This window comes from Hordeum vulgare, chromosome 3H, assembly GCF_904849725.1.
Source record: "Hordeum vulgare subsp. vulgare chromosome 3H, MorexV3_pseudomolecules_assembly, whole genome shotgun sequence".
In the NCBI taxonomy this organism is placed as follows: domain Eukaryota; kingdom Viridiplantae; phylum Streptophyta; class Magnoliopsida; order Poales; family Poaceae; genus Hordeum; species Hordeum vulgare.
This window is the reverse complement of record NC_058520.1, coordinates 4,387,009-4,410,136: the sequence shown is the minus strand read 5'-3', so window position 1 is coordinate 4,410,136 and position 23,128 is coordinate 4,387,009. Positions and strand designations below refer to the sequence as shown.

Sequence of the window (23,128 nt, the reverse complement as noted above, 5' to 3'; positions counted from 1 at the left end):
CATTCGTGCAACAGGTTCATGGGGGGCAGCTCATATCATATATCAGATCTTCCATTCCATAGGAACGACGACCAACTACACAAGTATGGCATCTGAAGGACAAGGATAAGTCATTACGAGCTGCAGTGGCGTCTTGTACACATTATTGGTTGCTCTGATGTAATGTCATCACATTATACTGGTCGATGGTTACAACTTACTATACAACACAAACGCTAATTGAATAGAAAATCAAATGTGATACTCCCTCTGTACCACGATACTTGTTGTTGTGGAGAACTGAACAAACAAATATTTAGGAACACAGGGAGTAGTATATAGTTGTACATTCCCTAACTTTGGTGCATCGGCTGGCCCAGAATTGGAACAAATGGCTTCAGAGGCATAGTTTCCCTTTTAGCTCCAGTTCTAGTTCCAGCAAAAGCATTTCATAGCTTTGAACATCTGAATCGTAGTTTATTGTCCAAAGTTCCAAGAAAATGGTTTAGCTGCAGCCAGTGCAGTGATGCTTAATTTCATCCCCTGCACATTGCTTTGCCAGCCCAAAACCTTAAATATTCTGATGGAGGTTATCGCAAAATCCTCTAAATTTCAAGTGGAACTAAAAAGGTGCCCATCAAACTAAGTTATCTGGAGTGGTGCAGGGAGAGCAGATTCCCAATGTAATTTGCCATTTAGCAGTTCTTCTAATTCGAAAGATTTAAGCCATCCTTGAAATCTTTTTCATTGAGGAAACCGTGACATCTTCTTATGCTTACAAACTTTAAGTACATCACCTAACTTCGTAAAAAAAAAATAGCAGTGCAAATTTTGTAGAACTTAAAACCACTTCAATTCTGTGCATTTATCTGCTTTCTTCAGTAACATTTTTGGACATGCTATTAATTTCAAGTTTCTAAAGTAACCCGAAACAGAGGTAACTGGACAAAGAAATTACAACGGAATTAGTTAAAGCTGAGCGGCTTCAGGTTGTAGTAATCTGACAAAAAATACAACATATCATGGCTTTTGATTTACATAAGAAAATCTCCTGTCCTGCCCATTATCTAATTGCCTATCTTTCCAGAATTGCCTCATTTCAGTTGGGCCCCGATACATGTGAAGATAGAGGTGGAACTGAGGAGATCACATTCCTAGCAACAACAAAGTTATGATCAATATTGTTGTCTGCACTCATGGCACCTTCCAAGACCTTGACCACCTCAGACATTTTAGGCCTTCTTTGGCAATCAATCTGCAAACACCACATCGCGAGCTTCATCATCTGAATTGCATCCTGCTTATGTGCTTGCATGTCGTTGCTGTTCCTGTCAATCAAATCTACCAAGTGGTCGTTTTTAACCTTTTCCTCCAATAGGGTAATAAGATGGATGCTCTCTTCTGACCGGGAAGTGTCGAGGTTCTTTCTTCCGCTGATGACTTCCATGACCACAACACCAAAGCTGTAGACGTCAGCCTTTTCTGTGATTTGCGATGTTAACCATTCAGGAGCTAAATATCCAGGTGTGCCTCTCATTCTAGTAACCACCTGGCTCATATCCCTATCAATGAGCTTGCATAGTCCAAAATCAGAAAGTTTAGCATTGAATTCATCATCTAAGAGGATGTTTTGTGGTTTGACATCCAAATGAGCAATCCGTTTTGTGCACTCCTCGTGAAGATAAGAGAGACCCTTAGCTATGTGAGTGATAATTTTGCACCGGATGCTCCAATCCAAAGGAGGAGCATCGTTGTCATGTCGACAATAGATCCATCTATCCAAGGATCCTTTGTGCATATACTCATACACCAGGAGCCTATAGGATTTCTCTGCACAGAAACCAATCAAACTCACCAGATTAATATGATGAATCCTGCCAATTGTCTGAACCTCTGCAGAAAATTCTCTTTTGCCCTGACCAGCTCGATCCAAACGTTTTACTGCAATCATTTCATCCCCAAATTTTCCCTTGAAAACAGACCCAAATCCTCCTTCCCCTAGCTTGTCTGCAAATTGCTCGGTTGCTGCTTTTAGCTGTTGATATGTGAACCTGATTGGTGTTCCTTGTAGCTCCCCAAACTCTTCCTCCTCCTCCATCTCATGTTGTCTATGTGTTCTCCGCTTACATATAAAGTAGGCGAGGAGGAAGACGACGGTAAGCAAAATGAAGCTGCCTACAGGAGCTAGAATTGTCACAACTCTTGTTACAGTGGAGGATTTTGGTTTCATGCTTGTTGGCCCAATAGGCGCAGGCAGAGCCACGGGACTTTCAGCTGGAGGCGACATTGCTTGATTCATCAGGGGACAAAAGACGACCTGGTAGTTGGTGCCCGTCGGGCAACTGAAAGTGCTGCTGGGATCATCCTTGGGGTAGCTGTAGGCATCTGGGCACATCTTCTTAAAGAAGACCGAGTAGTTGGTGGTGCTGCAATTGTGTGCCGCGCTCCCGGTACAGCAGTATTTGTCCTGCTTCAACACCCTGCATGCACTGTTACAACCCCCCGGAGCCTTCAGCTCTGTTGGGCACTGCGATGTGATGTTGGCTGGACAGCGCGGCCCCTTGACGCACCCTGCCCTTCCTTGAACCTGAACCGGCACCGGCAGGAAGTCCATGGGCACGTTGAAGCCGTCCATGAAGGAGATGTCGAAGGAATCCACGGCGTTGAGGCCGCCAAACGCGAACTCACCGAGCGTGCTGGGCGGCCGGCCATAGGCTGTGCAGGCGAGCAAGCCGCCGCAGTCACCAGTTTGGCACGACGACACGTTACCTTCGCCATGGAACGTGCAGCCCGTCCGTGCCCAGACGCGGCCGGATGTGTTGCCGGCGGGGACGTCCAGCACCCATGCCTCCCCTGGATCGAGCTGCCGGCCACCTCCCAGCACGACGGCCGGCCACACGGTGTAGGAGCATTGGTTGGTGATTCCTAGTGTGGCGGCCTCGCCCGTGATAACGAGGACGAAGAGGAAGAGAGCGGAAGCGGCGCCCATCAATGCCTGGAAGAGGAAGAGGAAGAGAACTGGAGAATCAGAGACGGTCTAGGTTGCAAACTTGCAATAGGGCTCATGATCTATAGTGTGACAGCTAACGGAGTGGAAGAGTGGGGATAACAGAGACACCGTTGAATTATTCCGTTCCACGGTCAGCATACAACAGCTAGCCTCTTCAACATGCTGCACAGTGACAACCGTTTGGTAGGACCAGACTTTTGCAGGACTTGTTAGTCCCTTCCGAATCCAAATTGTAAAAAGGATTACATACATTTGTACAGTGCGTCCGTGTAATGATTATAAAAAGAATACATCTGTATAATGTGTTGTTTGGTGATTTTGTCGGTAAGAAATGTACATCCGAGGAAATCTTACATTAGTAAAACGCTCTGTTCGGTAAATGTCGTCCTCAGAGATTGCATATCAACTTCTTTTTTTATGTTGGAGACTTGCCAGATTGCTCATCTTTGCTCATTCCTGATCTGCTTTATGTTTTGATGTGGCATTCTGATGTGGAATATATATGGAGGCAGCAGATCAAGGAAGAAGCACTTTTTTTTTTTTTGAACGGGCAAGGAAGAAGCACTTTGGTGGTGGAGACAAGCTGAAGTTGACACCAGTCGGCAGCTCCCTGGAAGCAGTCCAAGCAGCCGGAGGCCTCCTTGACTGACAGACATGCCCCGTCAAGCGTATGCATCCATGTCTAACTCACCACAACTACTTAATTGCGAGCACATTTTTTGCAAGTGTGGGAATTTCTCAAGTAAATCCATGATTATTTTTTTGAACGTATGGATTTATTTATCCAATAAAATTCAGAAGTCGGTTTTTCTACTGAACGAATGAATGTTTGGCTTTTTCTTTGAACCAGTCGGATCGACGGAGGTGGTTGGCGGTTTGGCGAGGCAAGTTTTTTTTTTTTTAGGCAAGTGAGGTGGTCCCGACAGCCAGAGTGAATTGCTTTATGGGCCACAGCCCATGAGAACTTTCACGCGAGTGCCAGCATTTTCGAGGGACTCCATAAGCACTACTGTGGAGCTCGCAAATATTTTGTGTGTGTGTGAATGTGGAGCTCCCAAATATGTGTTCATACAAACTGGTTACTTCAGTTTTTTCACGCTCAATCTAGAAAACCTTTCTTCTTCCCACAATCCAATCCAGAAAACGCTATGTGATGCATTTGCGGAAGCTTCTAGAAGATTTCGACTAGTTTTCGGTTCATATATTTTTGTTTGTTCTTCCGGTTTTTTGTTCGAATTTTATTTTTCCATTCTGATTTTCCTTTTATTTTTTAAAAAAATTATGAATTGTATTCAAATGCATGAACTTTTTTCAAACATAGCCAGTTTTCTATGCTATTAGTCAAATCTGAAAAAAAATTAAGAACTTTTCTGAAATTCATTAATGTTTTCTCAAATCCCTGAACCTTCTTACAATTCATGTTTTTTTTCAAAATCATGAACGATTCTGATATTTGTGACAAAAATTCAATTTCGTGTACATCTTTTCAAATTCGCAATTTTTTTAAGAAAATTGTGAACTTTGTTTAAATCCGTGAAAAAAATGAATTTACGATTTTTTAATGTACAAAAACCAAAGGCTATGTTTTTCCTGAAAACAAACAACACTTATTTTAGTACAGTAATCCAGGCGAGCGAGCGAAGCAGTCTAGCGGAGCAAGGTACCAAGTTGGGCTGCAGCCTGGAATGCTCGTGCGAGCGCTGTTGAAGAGCCTCGCTTGTCAATATATTGGTCGCCTGGAGAGCAACTAATTGGCTAGCATAAGCGTTTTAACGATCATTCCTACGTGTTGTGTTCTTAGTCATCGTCACGTGCCATTCTCTGAGTGTTCCCTTTGATTTTTTATTTTTTATTTTATCGCACACGTTTTTTGACTTTTTAGGTGGATTTCTTTTTGTGTTTTGTTTTTTGCCCTTTTTTTAGCTTTTGCACAAAATAAAACGTGTCCAAAAGCACGGTTTTTTTTTGGCATGAGAGGACCCTCCCAAAAATAAAATAAAAACATGTTTTTTGTTTTTTTCCTTTTTCCGCGAAAGTTATAGTTTAGTTTCGCGATAGGCATGGATTTGCTTTCGCAAGAGGCACGACCATGCCTCGGAAACGAAAAAAAAAACATGTTTTCTGTTTTCTTTCTCTTTCGTGATTCGAACGGTTTTGCTTCTGCTAGAGGTACGGATTAACTTTTGCGAATGGCACGGTCATGCCTCTCGAAAATAAAAAGGTGATTTTATTTTTGTTTTTTCTTTCGTAAAAGGCATGATTTTGTTTCCGCGAGAGGCACAGGTTTGCTTCGCGGTCGTGCCTTTCAGAAACGAAAAACCCGTTTTTATTTTCTTTCAAGAGAGGCACAGTTTTTTTGTCTGTTGTTTTGTGAAAAAATATGTTTGTAAAAACCTAGCAACATGAAGCCACCTACAGGAGCTAAAATTGCAACATCTCTTCTTACAGTGAAGGGTTTCTCTTTCATGCTTGTTGTCCCAATAGGTGCTGGCAGAGTACTTGGGGTCATAGGTGTTACCGTGGCCGGGGATGCAGGTGGATCACTTGGGGCCGTAGGTGTTACCTTGGCCGGGGGTGCGGGCATGGGTCTTTTAGCTGTAGGCGATCTGCTTGCATTCGTATCAATGATAATGCCCACGGATGTACTGTTCGCGATGGTGGCAACGGGGAGGAGGAGGAGGAGGAGAGGCAGGAGGTGGAGAGCCGAAGTGGCACTCACCACTGCCATTTGTTCCTTTGTGATATGATTTCTGATTGCACTCGTTAACTTGAAGCAGAGTCTCAATTGCAAACTGGAGATAGGGCTCCTGTGGCTATGACAGTAGACTGACAGCTAACAGCCTGGAAGAATGATAGGGATTATATCTATATGTTTTCAGGAAATAAAAAAGAAGAGTTACATCCAGATAATGCGTTGTTTCATGATTTTGACTCTAAGAGCTATGCAAACACGACAGTTAATGCGATCAGATCTTGCATAGGTGTTATCATATAAAAGCATTCTTCTTGGTAAAATATCATCCGGGGAGAGTTGAATTTTTTTTCCTTGTGTTTCTCAGAGCCTGTGATTTTTTTGTTGCTACTTGTTAATTATTTTTGGAAAAGGTTTGCTACTTGTTAATGTATCTCAACTCTTTAGTTACAGAATGAGGCAACTCTTCTGCTTCCATTTAGTAAAGAAAAGTAAACATACTTATAGACTTCTAATATAATTATATCATACTCCCTCCGTCCCAAAATAAGTGTCTCAACTTTATACTAGCTCTATTAAGCTTAAGACACTTATTTTGGGACGGAGGGAGTATAAAATAGTGGTATACTGGTTTTTGTTTTCCCAAGTTGCACATCTTTGTCAGCAGTGATGTTGAGTGAAGATCAGTTTGCAAGAAGTACCTTTGGTTTGGGGCATGCTAAAGCTGATAGAGGTTGGTATTTTTCAAATCAATTTCTTGGGTAAGGCCTACATAATTTGCAATTGGTATTTCTCATATCAATTTCGCCAACTTTTTCATGAACTTTAGATTTGAATTATATTTATGAAGTGCTTAGAAACGCATTTAATGGCTTAAATATATCAAACGGACCTTAAAAGATGCAGAGCACTTGGTGTCGTAGGTGTTACCTTAGCCGGGGGTGCAGGCAAGGGACTTTCAGCTGTAGGCGATACTGTTTGATTGATCGTGGCACAAAGAGAAGGTGGGCACCTTCTCCCCTGACTGAGATTTATATACACGGTGGGCACCTTCTCGCCCTGATCGAGCTTCGTACGCGATCTCTAACCGGAGTTGCGGCTGGCCACACGGTGGCAACGGGGAGGAGAAGGTGAGGCAGGAGGGAGCCGAAGGGGTACTCACCACTGCCATCTGTGTGTTATGATTTATGTGCACCCGTTAGCTTTAACCAGTCTCTCAATTGCAAACTTGTGATAGGTGTCATGTGGCTGTGACAGACTGACATCTAGAGTGGAGGAGTGGTAGGGAATAGCAGACAGGGACATGATCTGTCCGTTGAATCGTTCAAGGGTCAGCATAAAACAACCTAACATTCTTGCAGACTGTTTGCTTCTTAGTCGGTTAGTCCCTCTCGTATTATATATGTACGTCTTCAAGAATAAAAACAGGAATTACATCTGTAAAATTATTTTGGCTGTAAGAAATCGGCAAACATGGCAGAAAAATGCGACCAGATCTTGCATAGGTGTTACCATATAAAACATGGTTTTTGGCAAAATATCATCCTGGGAGAGTATGCATTTTTTCAAGAAATGATAGCAACACAATGATTCATCTCAAAAATTATGCATGCTGATTTGGATGAAACGGTCAAACTTACATGTGTCATGGATAGTCCTATTGAATTGTCAAGTATGGAATTGCAGGAGTATTCCTTGTGTTTCTCTGATCCTGTTCACTTCCGTTCAGCAACAGTTTATGTGTGACCCATCATGTATATACCAAAACTGAATACTGTTAGGGAAAGGTCTATATTACCCTTTATACTATTTGTGAGGGGGGTGTATCGAAGCGGGACTATGTGTTTTTTTCTGCTTGTTAATTTATCTCAACTCGTTAGTTAGGGAATGAAGCAACTTTTCTGCGTCCATTTCGAAAAGGAAAACAAAACTATTTCTAGACTTCTAGTATAAGTATACCATACAACATAGTGGTAGACTGGGTTTTTTTGCCCAGATTGCACATCTTTGTTCATTACCGATCTGCCATATGCTTTGTCAGCAGTGATGTAAAATGAAGATCACTTTGCAAGAAGTACCCTACGACTGGGGGCATGCATGTTGGCTGACAGCGGCTGGAGGCCTTGTTGACTGGCCTAGCTATCATATGCCATCAAGCATATGGAGCCACTTCTCACTCCTTGATTGCGTCCAGACGAGGGTGGCACTACCACTATCCTCGCTAGCTGCTGCTGTTTATAGAATGGAAATCATTCTCGATCACAAGATCACGCTGGGAGGAAGCTGCGCGGCACCTGATCGAGGCCTTGAAGCTGGGAGGAAGCTCTAGCCTCGTTATCTCTGTTCCCTGGTCGGCATGGACAGTGTATGTACTCCACACACACCTCTGATTCATTCATTTTCTCTCTAGTACTTCTGGAGAACAACGACTTGACCTCGTGCAGTCATGCATATTAATCCATAGCAGTGAAAAAAATAACGTGCCATAGCGTTGCTAATAGTAAGCTATAGTATTTTGAGAAATGACTCGTTAAGAAAAATCTATGTACAACGTCTTCCTAATAGCATATATTTAAGGTGCCGTTATTTTGACATAGCACTTTATTTTTTCATTGATTCAATACCTAGAGTTGAGCTGCCTAAGTAAACCCCACTATTGTCATGGAAGACCGCAGCCATCCAAGGTCTGATGCCTGCATCGACATGAATCCCTGCGCTATTCAACCACGCTATTCAACCACGCTTCCCTGCGCTTCCTGTCCGCGACATTTGGTGGGCTTGGCTGGGTACTGGACTATTGGGCCGTCCTCATCCCCCGACTCCAAGACTAGCGGCGGTACCCTCATCCGCGGCGCGCCGCTGTTGCCGGCGCCGGCGAACTGGACCGTGCCTCACGCGCCGCCGCCACTGCTCGCCACGAATCCTCCATCCCCAGCACCACATCTTTCCGCCGCATCCCATCTGCAGACGCGCCGCTCCTAATCGCCCGACTCCGGAGACGGACCCGTCGCCGCCGTCTTCTTCGGTCTGGTACTCACCCAATGCTAGTCGATAGAGGTAACCCCCGCGTCAACTGATCATTCGTGCAACAGGTTCATGGGGGGCAGCTCATATCATATATCAGATCTTCCATTCCATAGGAACGACGACCAACTACACAAGTATGGCATCTGAAGGACAAGGATAAGTCATTACGAGCTGCAGTGGCGTCTTGTACACATTATTGGTTGCTCTGATGTAATGTCATCACATTATACTGGTCGATGGTTACAACTTACTATACAACACAAACGCTAATTGAATAGAAAATCAAATGTGATACTCCCTCTGTACCACGATACTTGTTGTTGTGGAGAACTGAACAAACAAATATTTAGGAACACAGGGAGTAGTATATAGTTGTACATTCCCTAACTTTGGTGCATCGGCTGGCCCAGAATTGGAACAAATGGCTTCAGAGGCATAGTTTCCCTTTTAGCTCCAGTTCTAGTTCCAGCAAAAGCATTTCATAGCTTTGAACATCTGAATCGTAGTTTATTGTCCAAAGTTCCAAGAAAATGGTTTAGCTGCAGCCAGTGCAGTGATGCTTAATTTCATCCCCTGCACATTGCTTTGCCAGCCCAAAACCTTAAATATTCTGATGGAGGTTATCGCAAAATCCTCTAAATTTCAAGTGGAACTAAAAAGGTGCCCATCAAACTAAGTTATCTGGAGTGGTGCAGGGAGAGCAGATTCCCAATGTAATTTGCCATTTAGCAGTTCTTCTAATTCGAAAGATTTAAGCCATCCTTGAAATCTTTTTCATTGAGGAAACCGTGACATCTTCTTATGCTTACAAACTTTAAGTACATCACCTAACTTCGTAAAAAAAAAATAGCAGTGCAAATTTTGTAGAACTTAAAACCACTTCAATTCTGCGCATTTATCTGCTTTCTTCAGTAACATTTTTGGACATGCTATTAATTTCAAGTTTCTAAAGTAACCCGAAACAGAGGTAACTGGACAAAGAAATTACAACGGAATTAGTTAAAGCTGAGCGGCTTCAGGTTGTAGTAATCTGACAAAAAATACAACATATCATGGCTTTTGATTTACATAAGAAAATCTCCTGTCCTGCCCATTATCTAATTGCCTATCTTTCCAGAATTGCCTCATTTCAGTTGGGCCCCGATACATGTGAAGATAGAGGTGGAACTGAGGAGATCACATTCCTAGCAACAACAAAGTTATGATCAATATTGTTGTCTGCACTCATGGCACCTTCCAAGACCTTGACCACCTCAGACATTTTAGGCCTTCTTTGGCAATCAATCTGCAAACACCACATCGCGAGCTTCATCATCTGAATTGCATCCTGCTTATGTGCTTGCATGTCGTTGCTGTTCCTGTCAATCAAATCTACCAAGTGGTCGTTTTTAACCTTTTCCTCCAATAGGGTAATAAGATGGATGCTCTCTTCTGACCGGGAAGTGTCGAGGTTCTTTCTTCCGCTGATGACTTCCATGACCACAACACCAAAGCTGTAGACGTCAGCCTTTTCTGTGATTTGCGATGTTAACCATTCAGGAGCTAAATATCCAGGTGTGCCTCTCATTCTAGTAACCACCTGGCTCATATCCCTATCAATGAGCTTGCATAGTCCAAAATCAGAAAGTTTAGCATTGAATTCATCATCTAAGAGGATGTTTTGTGGTTTGACATCCAAATGAGCAATCCGTTTTGTGCACTCCTCGTGAAGATAAGAGAGACCCTTAGCTATGTGAGTGATAATTTTGCACCGGATGCTCCAATCCAAAGGAGGAGCATCGTTGTCATGTCGACAATAGATCCATCTATCCAAGGATCCTTTGTGCATATACTCATACACCAGGAGCCTATAGGATTTCTCTGCACAGAAACCAATCAAACTCACCAGATTAATATGATGAATCCTGCCAATTGTCTGAACCTCTGCAGAAAATTCTCTTTTGCCCTGACCAGCTCGATCCAAACGTTTTACTGCAATCATTTCATCCCCAAATTTTCCCTTGAAAACAGACCCAAATCCTCCTTCCCCTAGCTTGTCTGCAAATTGCTCGGTTGCTGCTTTTAGCTGTTGATATGTGAACCTGATTGGTGTTCCTTGTAGCTCCCCAAACTCTTCCTCCTCCTCCATCTCATGTTGTCTATGTGTTCTCCGCTTACATATAAAGTAGGCGAGGAGGAAGACGACGGTAAGCAAAATGAAGCTGCCTACAGGAGCTAGAATTGTCACAACTCTTGTTACAGTGGAGGATTTTGGTTTCATGCTTGTTGGCCCAATAGGCGCAGGCAGAGCCACGGGACTTTCAGCTGGAGGCGACATTGCTTGATTCATCAGGGGACAAAAGACGACCTGGTAGTTGGTGCCCGTCGGGCAACTGAAAGTGCTGCTGGGATCATCCTTGGGGTAGCTGTAGGCATCTGGGCACATCTTCTTAAAGAAGACCGAGTAGTTGGTGGTGCTGCAATTGTGTGCCGCGCTCCCGGTACAGCAGTATTTGTCCTGCTTCAACACCCTGCATGCACTGTTACAACCCCCCGGAGCCTTCAGCTCTGTTGGGCACTGCGATGTGATGTTGGCTGGACAGCGCGGCCCCTTGACGCACCCTGCCCTTCCTTGAACCTGAACCGGCACCGGCAGGAAGTCCATGGGCACGTTGAAGCCGTCCATGAAGGAGATGTCGAAGGAATCCACGGCGTTGAGGCCGCCAAACGCGAACTCACCGAGCGTGCTGGGCGGCCGGCCATAGGCTGTGCAGGCGAGCAAGCCGCCGCAGTCACCAGTTTGGCACGACGACACGTTACCTTCGCCATGGAACGTGCAGCCCGTCCGTGCCCAGACGCGGCCGGATGTGTTGCCGGCGGGGACGTCCAGCACCCATGCCTCCCCTGGATCGAGCTGCCGGCCACCTCCCGGCACGACGGCCGGCCACACGGTGTAGGAGCATTGGTTGGTGATTCCTAGTGTGGCGGCCTCGCCCGTGATAACGAGGACGAAGAGGAAGAGAGCGGAAGCGGCGCCCATCAATGCCTGGAAGAGGAAGAGGAAGAGAACTGGAGAATCAGAGACGGTCTAGGTTGCAAACTTGCAATAGGGCTCATGATCTATAGTGTGACAGCTAACGGAGTGGAAGAGTGGGGATAACAGAGACACCGTTGAATTATTCCGTTCCACGGTCAGCATACAACAGCTAGCCTCTTCAACATGCTGCACAGTGACAACCGTTTGGTAGGACCAGACTTTTGCAGGACTTGTTAGTCCCTTCCGAATCCAAATTGTAAAAAGGATTACATACATTTGTACAGTGCGTCCGTGTAATGATTATAAAAAGAATACATCTGTATAATGTGTTGTTTGGTGATTTTGTCGGTAAGAAATGTACATCCGAGGAAATCTTACATTAGTAAAACGCTCTGTTCGGTAAATGTCGTCCTCAGAGATTGCATATCAACTTCTTTTTTTATGTTGGAGACTTGCCAGATTGCTCATCTTTGCTCATTCCTGATCTGCTTTATGTTTTGCTGTGGCATTCTGATGTGGAATATATATGGAGGCAGCAGATCAAGGAAGAAGCACTTTTTTTTTTTAACGGGCAAGGAAGAAGCACTTTGGTGGTGGAGACAAGCTGAAGTTGACACCAGTCGGCAGCTCCCTGGAAGCAGTCCAAGCAGCCGGAGGCCTCCTTGACTGACAGACATGCCCCGTCAAGCGTATGCATCCATGTCTAACTCACCACAACTACTTAATTGCGAGCACATTTTTTGCAAGTGTGGGAATTTCTCAAGTAAATCCATGATTATTTTTTTGAACGTATGAATTTATTTATCCAATAAAATTCAGAAGTCGGTTTTTCTACTGAACGAATGAATGTTTGGCTTTTTCTTTGAACCAGTCGGATCGACGGAGGTGGTTGGCGGTTTGGCGAGGCAAGTTTTTTTTTTTTTTAGGCAAGTGAGGTGGTCCCGACAGCCAGAGTGAATTGCTTTATGGGCCACAGCCCATGAGAACTTTCACGCGAGTGCCAGCATTTTCGAGGGACTCCATAAGCACTACTGTGGAGCTCGCAAATATTTTGTGTGTGTGTGAATGTGGAGCTCCCAAATATGTGTTCATACAAACTGGTTACTTCAGTTTTTTCACGCTCAATCTAGAAAACCTTTCTTCTTCCCACAATCCAATCCAGAAAACGCTATGTGATGCATTTGCGGAAGCTTCTAGAAGATTTCGACTAGTTTTCGGTTCATATATTTTTGTTTGTTCTTCCGGTTTTTTGTTCGAATTTTATTTTTCCATTCTGATTTTCCTTTTATTTTTTAAAAAAATTATGAATTGTATTCAAATGCATGAACTTTTTTCAAACATAGCCAGTTTTCTATGCTATTAGTCAAATCTGAAAAAAAATTAAGAACTTTTCTGAAATTCATTAATGTTTTCTCAAATCCCTGAACCTTCTTACAATTCATGTTTTTTTTCAAAATCATGAACGATTCTGATATTTGTGACAAAAATTCAATTTCGTGTACATCTTTTCAAATTCGCAATTTTTTTTAAGAAAATTGTGAACTTTGTTTAAATCCGTGAAAAAAATGAATTTACGATTTTTTAATGTACAAAAACCAAAGGCTATGTTTTTCCTGAAAACAAACAACACTTATTTTAGTACAGTAATCCAGGCGAGCGAGCGAAGCAGTCTAGCGGAGCAAGGTACCAAGTTGGGCTGCAGCCTGGAATGCTCGTGCGAGCGCTGTTGAAGAGCCTCGCTTGTCAATATATTGGTCGCCTGGAGAGCAACTAATTGGCTAGCATAAGCGTTTTAACGATCATTCCTACGTGTTGTGTTCTTAGTCATCGTCACGTGCCATTCTCTGAGTGTTCCCTTTGATTTTTTATTTTTTATTTTATCGCACACGTTTTTTGACTTTTTAGGTGGATTTCTTTTTGTGTTTTGTTTTTTGCCCTTTTTTTAGCTTTTGCACAAAATAAAACGTGTCCAAAAGCACGGTTTTTTTTTGGCATGAGAGGACCCTCCCAAAAATAAAATAAAAACATGTTTTTTGTTTTTTTCCTTTTTCCGCGAAAGTTATAGTTTAGTTTCGCGATAGGCATGGATTTGCTTTCGCAAGAGGCACGACCATGCCTCGGAAACGAAAAAAAAAACATGTTTTCTGTTTTCTTTCTCTTTCGTGATTCGAACGGTTTTGCTTCTGCTAGAGGTACGGATTAACTTTTGCGAATGGCACGGTCATGCCTCTCGAAAATAAAAAGGTGATTTTATTTTTGTTTTTTCTTTCGTAAAAGGCATGATTTTGTTTCCGCGAGAGGCACAGGTTTGCTTCGCGGTCGTGCCTTTCAGAAACGAAAAACCCGTTTTTATTTTCTTTCAAGAGAGGCACAGTTTTTTTGTCTGTTGTTTTGTGAAAAAATATGTTTGTAAAAACCTAGCAACATGAAGCCACCTACAGGAGCTAAAATTGCAACATCTCTTCTTACAGTGAAGGGTTTCTCTTTCATGCTTGTTGTCCCAATAGGTGCTGGCAGAGTACTTGGGGTCATAGGTGTTACCGTGGCCGGGGATGCAGGTGGATCACTTGGGGCCGTAGGTGTTACCTTGGCCGGGGGTGCGGGCATGGGTCTTTTAGCTGTAGGCGATCTGCTTGCATTCGTATCAATGATAATGCCCACGGATGTACTGTTCGCGATGGTGGCAACGGGGAGGAGGAGGAGGAGGAGAGGCAGGAGGTGGAGAGCCGAAGTGGCACTCACCACTGCCATTTGTTCCTTTGTGATATGATTTCTGATTGCACTCGTTAACTTGAAGCAGAGTCTCAATTGCAAACTGGAGATAGGGCTCCTGTGGCTATGACAGTAGACTGACAGCTAACAGCCTGGAAGAATGATAGGGATTATATCTATATGTTTTCAGGAAATAAAAAAGAAGAGTTACATCCAGATAATGCGTTGTTTCATGATTTTGACTCTAAGAGCTATGCAAACACGACAGTTAATGCGATCAGATCTTGCATAGGTGTTATCATATAAAAGCATTCTTCTTGGTAAAATATCATCCGGGGAGAGTTGAATTTTTTTTTCCTTGTGTTTCTCAGAGCCTGTGATTTTTTTGTTGCTACTTGTTAATTATTTTTGGAAAAGGTTTGCTACTTGTTAATGTATCTCAACTCTTTAGTTACAGAATGAGGCAACTCTTCTGCTTCCATTTAGTAAAGAAAAGTAAACATACTTATAGACTTCTAATATAATTATATCATACTCCCTCCGTCCCAAAATAAGTGTCTCAACTTTATACTAGCTCTATTAAGCTTAAGACACTTATTTTGGGACGGAGGGAGTATAAAATAGTGGTATACTGGTTTTTGTTTTCCCAAGTTGCACATCTTTGTCAGCAGTGATGTTGAGTGAAGATCAGTTTGCAAGAAGTACCTTTGGTTTGGGGCATGCTAAAGCTGATAGAGGTTGGTATTTTTCAAATCAATTTCTTGGGTAAGGCCTACATAATTTGCAATTGGTATTTCTCATATCAATTTCGCCAACTTTTTCATGAACTTTAGATTTGAATTATATTTATGAAGTGCTTAGAAACGCATTTAATGGCTTAAATATATCAAACGGACCTTAAAAGATGCAGAGCACTTGGTGTCGTAGGTGTTACCTTAGCCGGGGGTGCAGGCAAGGGACTTTCAGCTGTAGGCGATACTGTTTGATTGATCGTGGCACAAAGAGAAGGTGGGCACCTTCTCCCCTGACTGAGATTTATATACACGGTGGGCACCTTCTCGCCCTGATCGAGCTTCGTACGCGATCTCTAACCGGAGTTGCGGCTGGCCACACGGTGGCAACGGGGAGGAGAAGGTGAGGCAGGAGGGAGCCGAAGGGGTACTCACCACTGCCATCTGTGTGTTATGATTTATGTGCACCCGTTAGCTTTAACCAGTCTCTCAATTGCAAACTTGTGATAGGTGTCATGTGGCTGTGACAGACTGACATCTAGAGTGGAGGAGTGGTAGGGAATAGCAGACAGGGACATGATCTGTCCGTTGAATCGTTCAAGGGTCAGCATAAAACAACCTAACATTCTTGCAGACTGTTTGCTTCTTAGTCGGTTAGTCCCTCTCGTATTATATATGTACGTCTTCAAGAATAAAAACAGGAATTACATCTGTAAAATTATTTTGGCTGTAAGAAATCGGCAAACATGGCAGAAAAATGCGACCAGATCTTGCATAGGTGTTACCATATAAAACATGGTTTTTGGCAAAATATCATCCTGGGAGAGTATGCATTTTTTCAAGAAATGATAGCAACACAATGATTCATCTCAAAAATTATGCATGCTGATTTGGATGAAACGGTCAAACTTACATGTGTCATGGATAGTCCTATTGAATTGTCAAGTATGGAATTGCAGGAGTATTCCTTGTGTTTCTCTGATCCTGTTCACTTCCGTTCAGCAACAGTTTATGTGTGACCCATCATGTATATACCAAAACTGAATACTGTTAGGGAAAGGTCTATATTACCCTTTATACTATTTGTGAGGGGGGTGTATCGAAGCGGGACTATGTGTTTTTTTCTGCTTGTTAATTTATCTCAACTCGTTAGTTAGGGAATGAAGCAACTTTTCTGCGTCCATTTCGAAAAGGAAAACAAAACTATTTCTAGACTTCTAGTATAAGTATACCATACAACATAGTGGTAGACTGGGTTTTTTTGCCCAGATTGCACATCTTTGTTCATTACCGATCTGCCATATGCTTTGTCAGCAGTGATGTAAAATGAAGATCACTTTGCAAGAAGTACCCTACGACTGGGGGCATGCATGTTGGCTGACAGCGGCTGGAGGCCTTGTTGACTGGCCTAGCTATCATATGCCATCAAGCATATGGAGCCACTTCTCACTCCTTGATTGCGTCCAGACGAGGGTGGCACTACCACTATCCTCGCTAGCTGCTGCTGTTTATAGAATGGAAATCATTCTCGATCACAAGATCACGCTGGGAGGAAGCTGCGCGGCACCTGATCGAGGCCTTGAAGCTGGGAGGAAGCTCTAGCCTCGTTATCTCTGTTCCCTGGTCGGCATGGACAGTGTATGTACTCCACACACACCTCTGATTCATTCATTTTCTCTCTAGTACTTCTGGAGAACAACGACTTGACCTCGTGCAGTCATGCATATTAATCCATAGCAGTGAAAAAAATAACGTGCCATAGCGTTGCTAATAGTAAGCTATAGTATTTTGAGAAATGACTCGTTAAGAAAAATCTATGTACAACGTCTTCCTAATAGCATATATTTAAGGTGCCGTTATTTTGACATAGCACTTTATTTTTTCATTGATTCAATACCTAGAGTTGAGCTGCCTAAGTAAACCCCACTATTGTCATGGAAGACCGCAGCCATCCAAGGTCTGATGCCTGCATCGACATGAATCCCTGCGCTATTCAACCACGCTATTCAACCACGCTTCCCTGCGCTTCCTGTCCGCGACATTTGGTGGGCTTGGCTGGGTACTGGACTATTGGGCCGTCCTCATCCCCCGACTCCAAGACTAGCGGCGGTACCCTCATCCGCGGCGCGCCGCTGTTGCCGGCGCCGGCGAACTGGACCGTGCCTCACGCGCCGCCGCCACTGCTCGCCACGAATCCTCCATCCCCAGCACCACATCTTTCCGCCGCATCCCATCTGCAGACGCGCCGCTCCTAATCGCCCGACTCCGGAGACGGACCCGTCGCCGCCGTCTTCTTCGGTCTGGTACTCACCCAATGCTAGTCGATAGAGGTAACCCCCGCGTCAACTGATCATTCGTGCAACAGGTTCATGGGGGGCAGCTCATATCATATATCAGATCTTCCATTCCATAGGAACGACGACCAACTACACAAGTATGGCATCTGAAGGACAAGGATAAGTCATTACGAGCTGCAGTGGCGTCTTGTACACATTATTGGTTGCTCTGATGTAATGTCATCACATTATACTGGTCGATGGTTACAACTTACTATACAACACAAACGCTAATTGAATAGAAAATCAAATGTGATACTCCCTCTGTACCACGATACTTGTTGTTGTGGAGAACTGAACAAACAAATATTTAGGAACACAGGGAGTAGTATATAGTTGTACATTCCCTAACTTTGGTGCATCGGCTGGCCCAGAATTGGAACAAATGGCTTCAGAGGCATAGTTTCCCTTTTAGCTCCAGTTCTAGTTCCAGCAAAAGCATTTCATAGCTTTGAACATCTGAATCGTAGTTTATTGTCCAAAGTTCCAAGAAAATGGTTTAGCTGCAGCCAGTGCAGTGATGCTTAATTTCATCCCCTGCACATTGCTTTGCCAGCCCAAAACCTTAAATATTCTGATGGAGGTTATCGCAAAATCCTCTAAATTTCAAGTGGAACTAAAAAGGTGCCCATCAAACTAAGTTATCTGGAGTGGTGCAGGGAGAGCAGATTCCCAATGTAATTTGCCATTTAGCAGTTCTTCTAATTCGAAAGATTTAAGCCATCCTTGAAATCTTTTTCATTGAGGAAACCGTGACATCTTCTTATGCTTACAAACTTTAAGTACATCACCTAACTTCGTAAAAAAAAAATAGCAGTGCAAATTTTGTAGAACTTAAAACCACTTCAATTCTGCGCATTTATCTGCTTTCTTCAGTAACATTTTTGGACATGCTATTAATTTCAAGTTTCTAAAGTAACCCGAAACAGAGGTAACTGGACAAAGAAATTACAACGGAATTAGTTAAAGCTGAGCGGCTTCAGGTTGTAGTAATCTGACAAAAAATACAACATATCATGGCTTTTGATTTACATAAGAAAATCTCCTGTCCTGCCCATTATCTAATTGCCTATCTTTCCAGAATTGCCTCATTTCAGTTGGGCCCCGATACATGTGAAGATAGAGGTGGAACTGAGGAGATCACATTCCTAGCAACAACAAAGTTATGATCAATATTGTTGTCTGCACTCATGGCACCTTCCAAGACCTTGACCACCTCAGACATTTTAGGCCTTCTTTGGCAATCAATCTGCAAACACCACATCGCGAGCTTCATCATCTGAATTGCATCCTGCTTATGTGCTTGCATGTCGTTGCTGTTCCTGTCAATCAAATCTACCAAGTGGTCGTTTTTAACCTTTTCCTCCAATAGGGTAATAAGATGGATGCTCTCTTCTGACCGGGAAGTGTCGAGGTTCTTTCTTCCGCTGATGACTTCCATGACCACAACACCAAAGCTGTAGACGTCAGCCTTTTCTGTGATTTGCGATGTTAACCATTCAGGAGCTAAATATCCAGGTGTGCCTCTCATTCTAGTAACCACCTGGCTCATATCCCTATCAATGAGCTTGCATAGTCCAAAATCAGAAAGTTTAGCATTGAATTCATCATCTAAGAGGATGTTTTGTGGTTTGACATCCAAATGAGCAATCCGTTTTGTGCACTCCTCGTGAAGATAAGAGAGACCCTTAGCTATGTGAGTGATAATTTTGCACCGGATGCTCCAATCCAAAGGAGGAGCATCGTTGTCATGTCGACAATAGATCCATCTATCCAAGGATCCTTTGTGCATATACTCATACACCAGGAGCCTATAGGATTTCTCTGCACAGAAACCAATCAAACTCACCAGATTAATATGATGAATCCTGCCAATTGTCTGAACCTCTGCAGAAAATTCTCTTTTGCCCTGACCAGCTCGATCCAAACGTTTTACTGCAATCATTTCATCCCCAAATTTTCCCTTGAAAACAGACCCAAATCCTCCTTCCCCTAGCTTGTCTGCAAATTGCTCGGTTGCTGCTTTTAGCTGTTGATATGTGAACCTGATTGGTGTTCCTTGTAGCTCCCCAAACTCTTCCTCCTCCTCCATCTCATGTTGTCTATGTGTTCTCCGCTTACATATAAAGTAGGCGAGGAGGAAGACGACGGTAAGCAAAATGAAGCTGCCTACAGGAGCTAGAATTGTCACAACTCTTGTTACAGTGGAGGATTTTGGTTTCATGCTTGTTGGCCCAATAGGCGCAGGCAGAGCCACGGGACTTTCAGCTGGAGGCGACATTGCTTGATTCATCAGGGGACAAAAGACGACCTGGTAGTTGGTGCCCGTCGGGCAACTGAAAGTGCTGCTGGGATCATCCTTGGGGTAGCTGTAGGCATCTGGGCACATCTTCTTAAAGAAGACCGAGTAGTTGGTGGTGCTGCAATTGTGTGCCGCGCTCCCGGTACAGCAGTATTTGTCCTGCTTCAACACCCTGCATGCACTGTTACAACCCCCCGGAGCCTTCAGCTCTGTTGGGCACTGCGATGTGATGTTGGCTGGACAGCGCGGCCCCTTGACGCACCCTGCCCTTCCTTGAACCTGAACCGGCACCGGCAGGAAGTCCATGGGCACGTTGAAGCCGTCCATGAAGGAGATGTCGAAGGAATCCACGGCGTTGAGGCCGCCAAACGCGAACTCACCGAGCGTGCTGGGCGGCCGGCCATAGGCTGTGCAGGCGAGCAAGCCGCCGCAGTCACCAGTTTGGCACGACGACACGTTACCTTCGCCATGGAACGTGCAGCCCGTCCGTGCCCAGACGCGGCCGGATGTGTTGCCGGCGGGGACGTCCAGCACCCATGCCTCCCCTGGATCGAGCTGCCGGCCACCTCCCGGCACGACGGCCGGCCACACGGTGTAGGAGCATTGGTTGGTGATTCCTAGTGTGGCGGCCTCGCCCGTGATAACGAGGACGAAGAGGAAGAGAGCGGAAGCGGCGCCCATCAATGCCTGGAAGAGGAAGAGGAAGAGAACTGGAGAATCAGAGACGGTCTAGGTTGCAAACTTGCAATAGGGCTCATGATCTATAGTGTGACAGCTAACGGAGTGGAAGAGTGGGGATAACAGAGACACCGTTGAATTATTCCGTTCCACGGTCAGCATACAACAGCTAGCCTCTTCAACATGCTGCACAGTGACAACCGTTTGGTAGGACCAGACTTTTGCAGGACTTGTTAGTCCCTTCCGAATCCAAATTGTAAAAAGGATTACATACATTTGTACAGTGCGTCCGTGTAATGATTATAAAAAGAATACATCTGTATAATGTGTTGTTTGGTGATTTTGTCGGTAAGAAATGTACATCCGAGGAAATCTTACATTAGTAAAACGCTCTGTTCGGTAAATGTCGTCCTCAGAGATTGCATATCAACTTCTTTTTTTATGTTGGAGACTTGCCAGATTGCTCATCTTTGCTCATTCCTGATCTGCTTTATGTTTTGCTGTGGCATTCTGATGTGGAATATATATGGAGGCAGCAGATCAAGGAAGAAGCACTTTTTTTTTTTGAACGGGCAAGGAAGAAGCACTTTGGTGGTGGAGACAAGCTGAAGTTGACACCAGTCGGCAGCTCCCTGGAAGCAGTCCAAGCAGCCGGAGGCCTCCTTGACTGACAGACATGCCCCGTCAAGCGTATGCATCCATGTCTAACTCACCACAACTACTTAATTGCGAGCACATTTTTTGCAAGTGTGGGAATTTCTCAAGTAAATCCATGATTATTTTTTTGAACGTATGAATTTATTTATCCAATAAAATTCAGAAGTCGGTTTTTCTACTGAACGAATGAATGTTTGGCTTTTTCTTTGAACCAGTCGGATCGACGGAGGTGGTTGGCGGTTTGGCGAGGCAAGTTTTTTTTTTTTTTAGGCAAGTGAGGTGGTCCCGACAGCCAGAGTGAATTGCTTTATGGGCCACAGCCCATGAGAACTTTCACGCGAGTGCCAGCATTTTCGAGGGACTCCATAAGCACTACTGTGGAGCTCGCAAATATTTTGTGTGTGTGTGAATGTGGAGCTCCCAAATATGTGTTCATACAAACTGGTTACTTCAGTTTTTTCACGCTCAATCTAGAAAACCTTTCTTCTTCCCACAATCCAATCCAGAAAACGCTATGTGATGCATTTGCGGAAGCTTCTAGAAGATTTCGACTAGTTTTCGGTTCATATATTTTTGTTTGTTCTTCCGGTTTTTTGTTCGAATTTTATTTTTCCATTCTGATTTTCCTTTTATTTTTTAAAAAAATTATGAATTGTATTCAAATGCATGAACTTTTTTCAAACATAGCCAGTTTTCTATGCTATTAGTCAAATCTGAAAAAAAATTAAGAACTTTTCTGAAATTCATTAATGTTTTCTCAAATCCCTGAACCTTCTTACAATTCATGTTTTTTTTCAAAATCATGAACGATTCTGATATTTGTGACAAAAATTCAATTTCGTGTACATCTTTTCAAATTCGCAATTTTTTTTAAGAAAATTGTGAACTTTGTTTAAATCCGTGAAAAAAATGAATTTACGATTTTTTAATGTACAAAAACCAAAGGCTATGTTTTTCCTGAAAACAAACAACACTTATTTTAGTACAGTAATCCAGGCGAGCGAGCGAAGCAGTCTAGCGGAGCAAGGTACCAAGTTGGGCTGCAGCCTGGAATGCTCGTGCGAGCGCTGTTGAAGAGCCTCGCTTGTCAATATATTGGTCGCCTGGAGAGCAACTAATTGGCTAGCATAAGCGTTTTAACGATCATTCCTACGTGTTGTGTTCTTAGTCATCGTCACGTGCCATTCTCTGAGTGTTCCCTTTGATTTTTTATTTTTTATTTTATCGCACACGTTTTTTGACTTTTTAGGTGGATTTCTTTTTGTGTTTTGTTTTTTGCCCTTTTTTTAGCTTTTGCACAAAATAAAACGTGTCCAAAAGCACGGTTTTTTTTTGGCATGAGAGGACCCTCCCAAAAATAAAATAAAAACATGTTTTTTGTTTTTTTCCTTTTTCCGCGAAAGTTATAGTTTAGTTTCGCGATAGGCATGGATTTGCTTTCGCAAGAGGCACGACCATGCCTCGGAAACGAAAAAAAAAACATGTTTTCTGTTTTCTTTCTCTTTCGTGATTCGAACGGTTTTGCTTCTGCTAGAGGTACGGATTAACTTTTGCGAATGGCACGGTCATGCCTCTCGAAAATAAAAAGGTGATTTTATTTTTGTTTTTTCTTTCGTAAAAGGCATGATTTTGTTTCCGCGAGAGGCACAGGTTTGCTTCGCGGTCGTGCCTTTCAGAAACGAAAAACCCGTTTTTATTTTCTTTCAAGAGAGGCACAGTTTTTTTGTCTGTTGTTTTGTGAAAAAATATGTTTGTAAAAACCTAGCAACATGAAGCCACCTACAGGAGCTAAAATTGCAACATCTCTTCTTACAGTGAAGGGTTTCTCTTTCATGCTTGTTGTCCCAATAGGTGCTGGCAGAGTACTTGGGGTCATAGGTGTTACCGTGGCCGGGGATGCAGGTGGATCACTTGGGGCCGTAGGTGTTACCTTGGCCGGGGGTGCGGGCATGGGTCTTTTAGCTGTAGGCGATCTGCTTGCATTCGTA

The 23,128-nt window shown here is 43.5% G+C and overlaps 3 protein-coding genes across 3 annotated transcripts; all 3 read right to left on the bottom strand.

Annotated features, from left to right (window-relative positions):
* Nucleotides 1-944: 944 nt before the first annotated feature.
* LOC123439150 (PR5-like receptor kinase) lies at nt 945-3,043 on the bottom strand. Its single transcript, XM_045115894.1, has one exon. The coding sequence runs from the start codon at nt 2,966-2,968 to the stop codon at nt 1,079-1,081; it is 1,890 nt and encodes a 629-aa protein (XP_044971829.1). The 5' UTR covers nt 2,969-3,043; the 3' UTR covers nt 945-1,078.
* A 6,660-nt stretch (nt 3,044-9,703) lies between these two features.
* LOC123442402 (PR5-like receptor kinase) lies at nt 9,704-11,802 on the bottom strand. Its single transcript, XM_045118439.1, has one exon. The coding sequence runs from the start codon at nt 11,725-11,727 to the stop codon at nt 9,838-9,840; it is 1,890 nt and encodes a 629-aa protein (XP_044974374.1). The 5' UTR covers nt 11,728-11,802; the 3' UTR covers nt 9,704-9,837.
* Nucleotides 11,803-18,462: 6,660 nt separating this feature from the next.
* Nucleotides 18,463-20,561, bottom strand: LOC123442401 (PR5-like receptor kinase). The gene has a single exon (XM_045118438.1). It carries the CDS (start codon nt 20,484-20,486, stop codon nt 18,597-18,599), a length of 1,890 nt encoding a protein of 629 aa, XP_044974373.1. The 5' UTR covers nt 20,487-20,561; the 3' UTR covers nt 18,463-18,596.
* Nucleotides 20,562-23,128: the final 2,567 nt, after the last annotated feature.

Bases quoted from the DNA above. Each gene is read 5' to 3' on its own strand.
- LOC123442401 (XM_045118438.1), bottom strand. From the start codon at position 20,486: ATGGGCGCCGCTTCCGCTCTCTTCCTCTTCGTCCTCGTTATCACGGGC.
- LOC123439150 (XM_045115894.1), bottom strand. From the start codon at position 2,968: ATGGGCGCCGCTTCCGCTCTCTTCCTCTTCGTCCTCGTTATCACGGGC.
- LOC123442402 (XM_045118439.1), bottom strand. From the start codon at position 11,727: ATGGGCGCCGCTTCCGCTCTCTTCCTCTTCGTCCTCGTTATCACGGGC.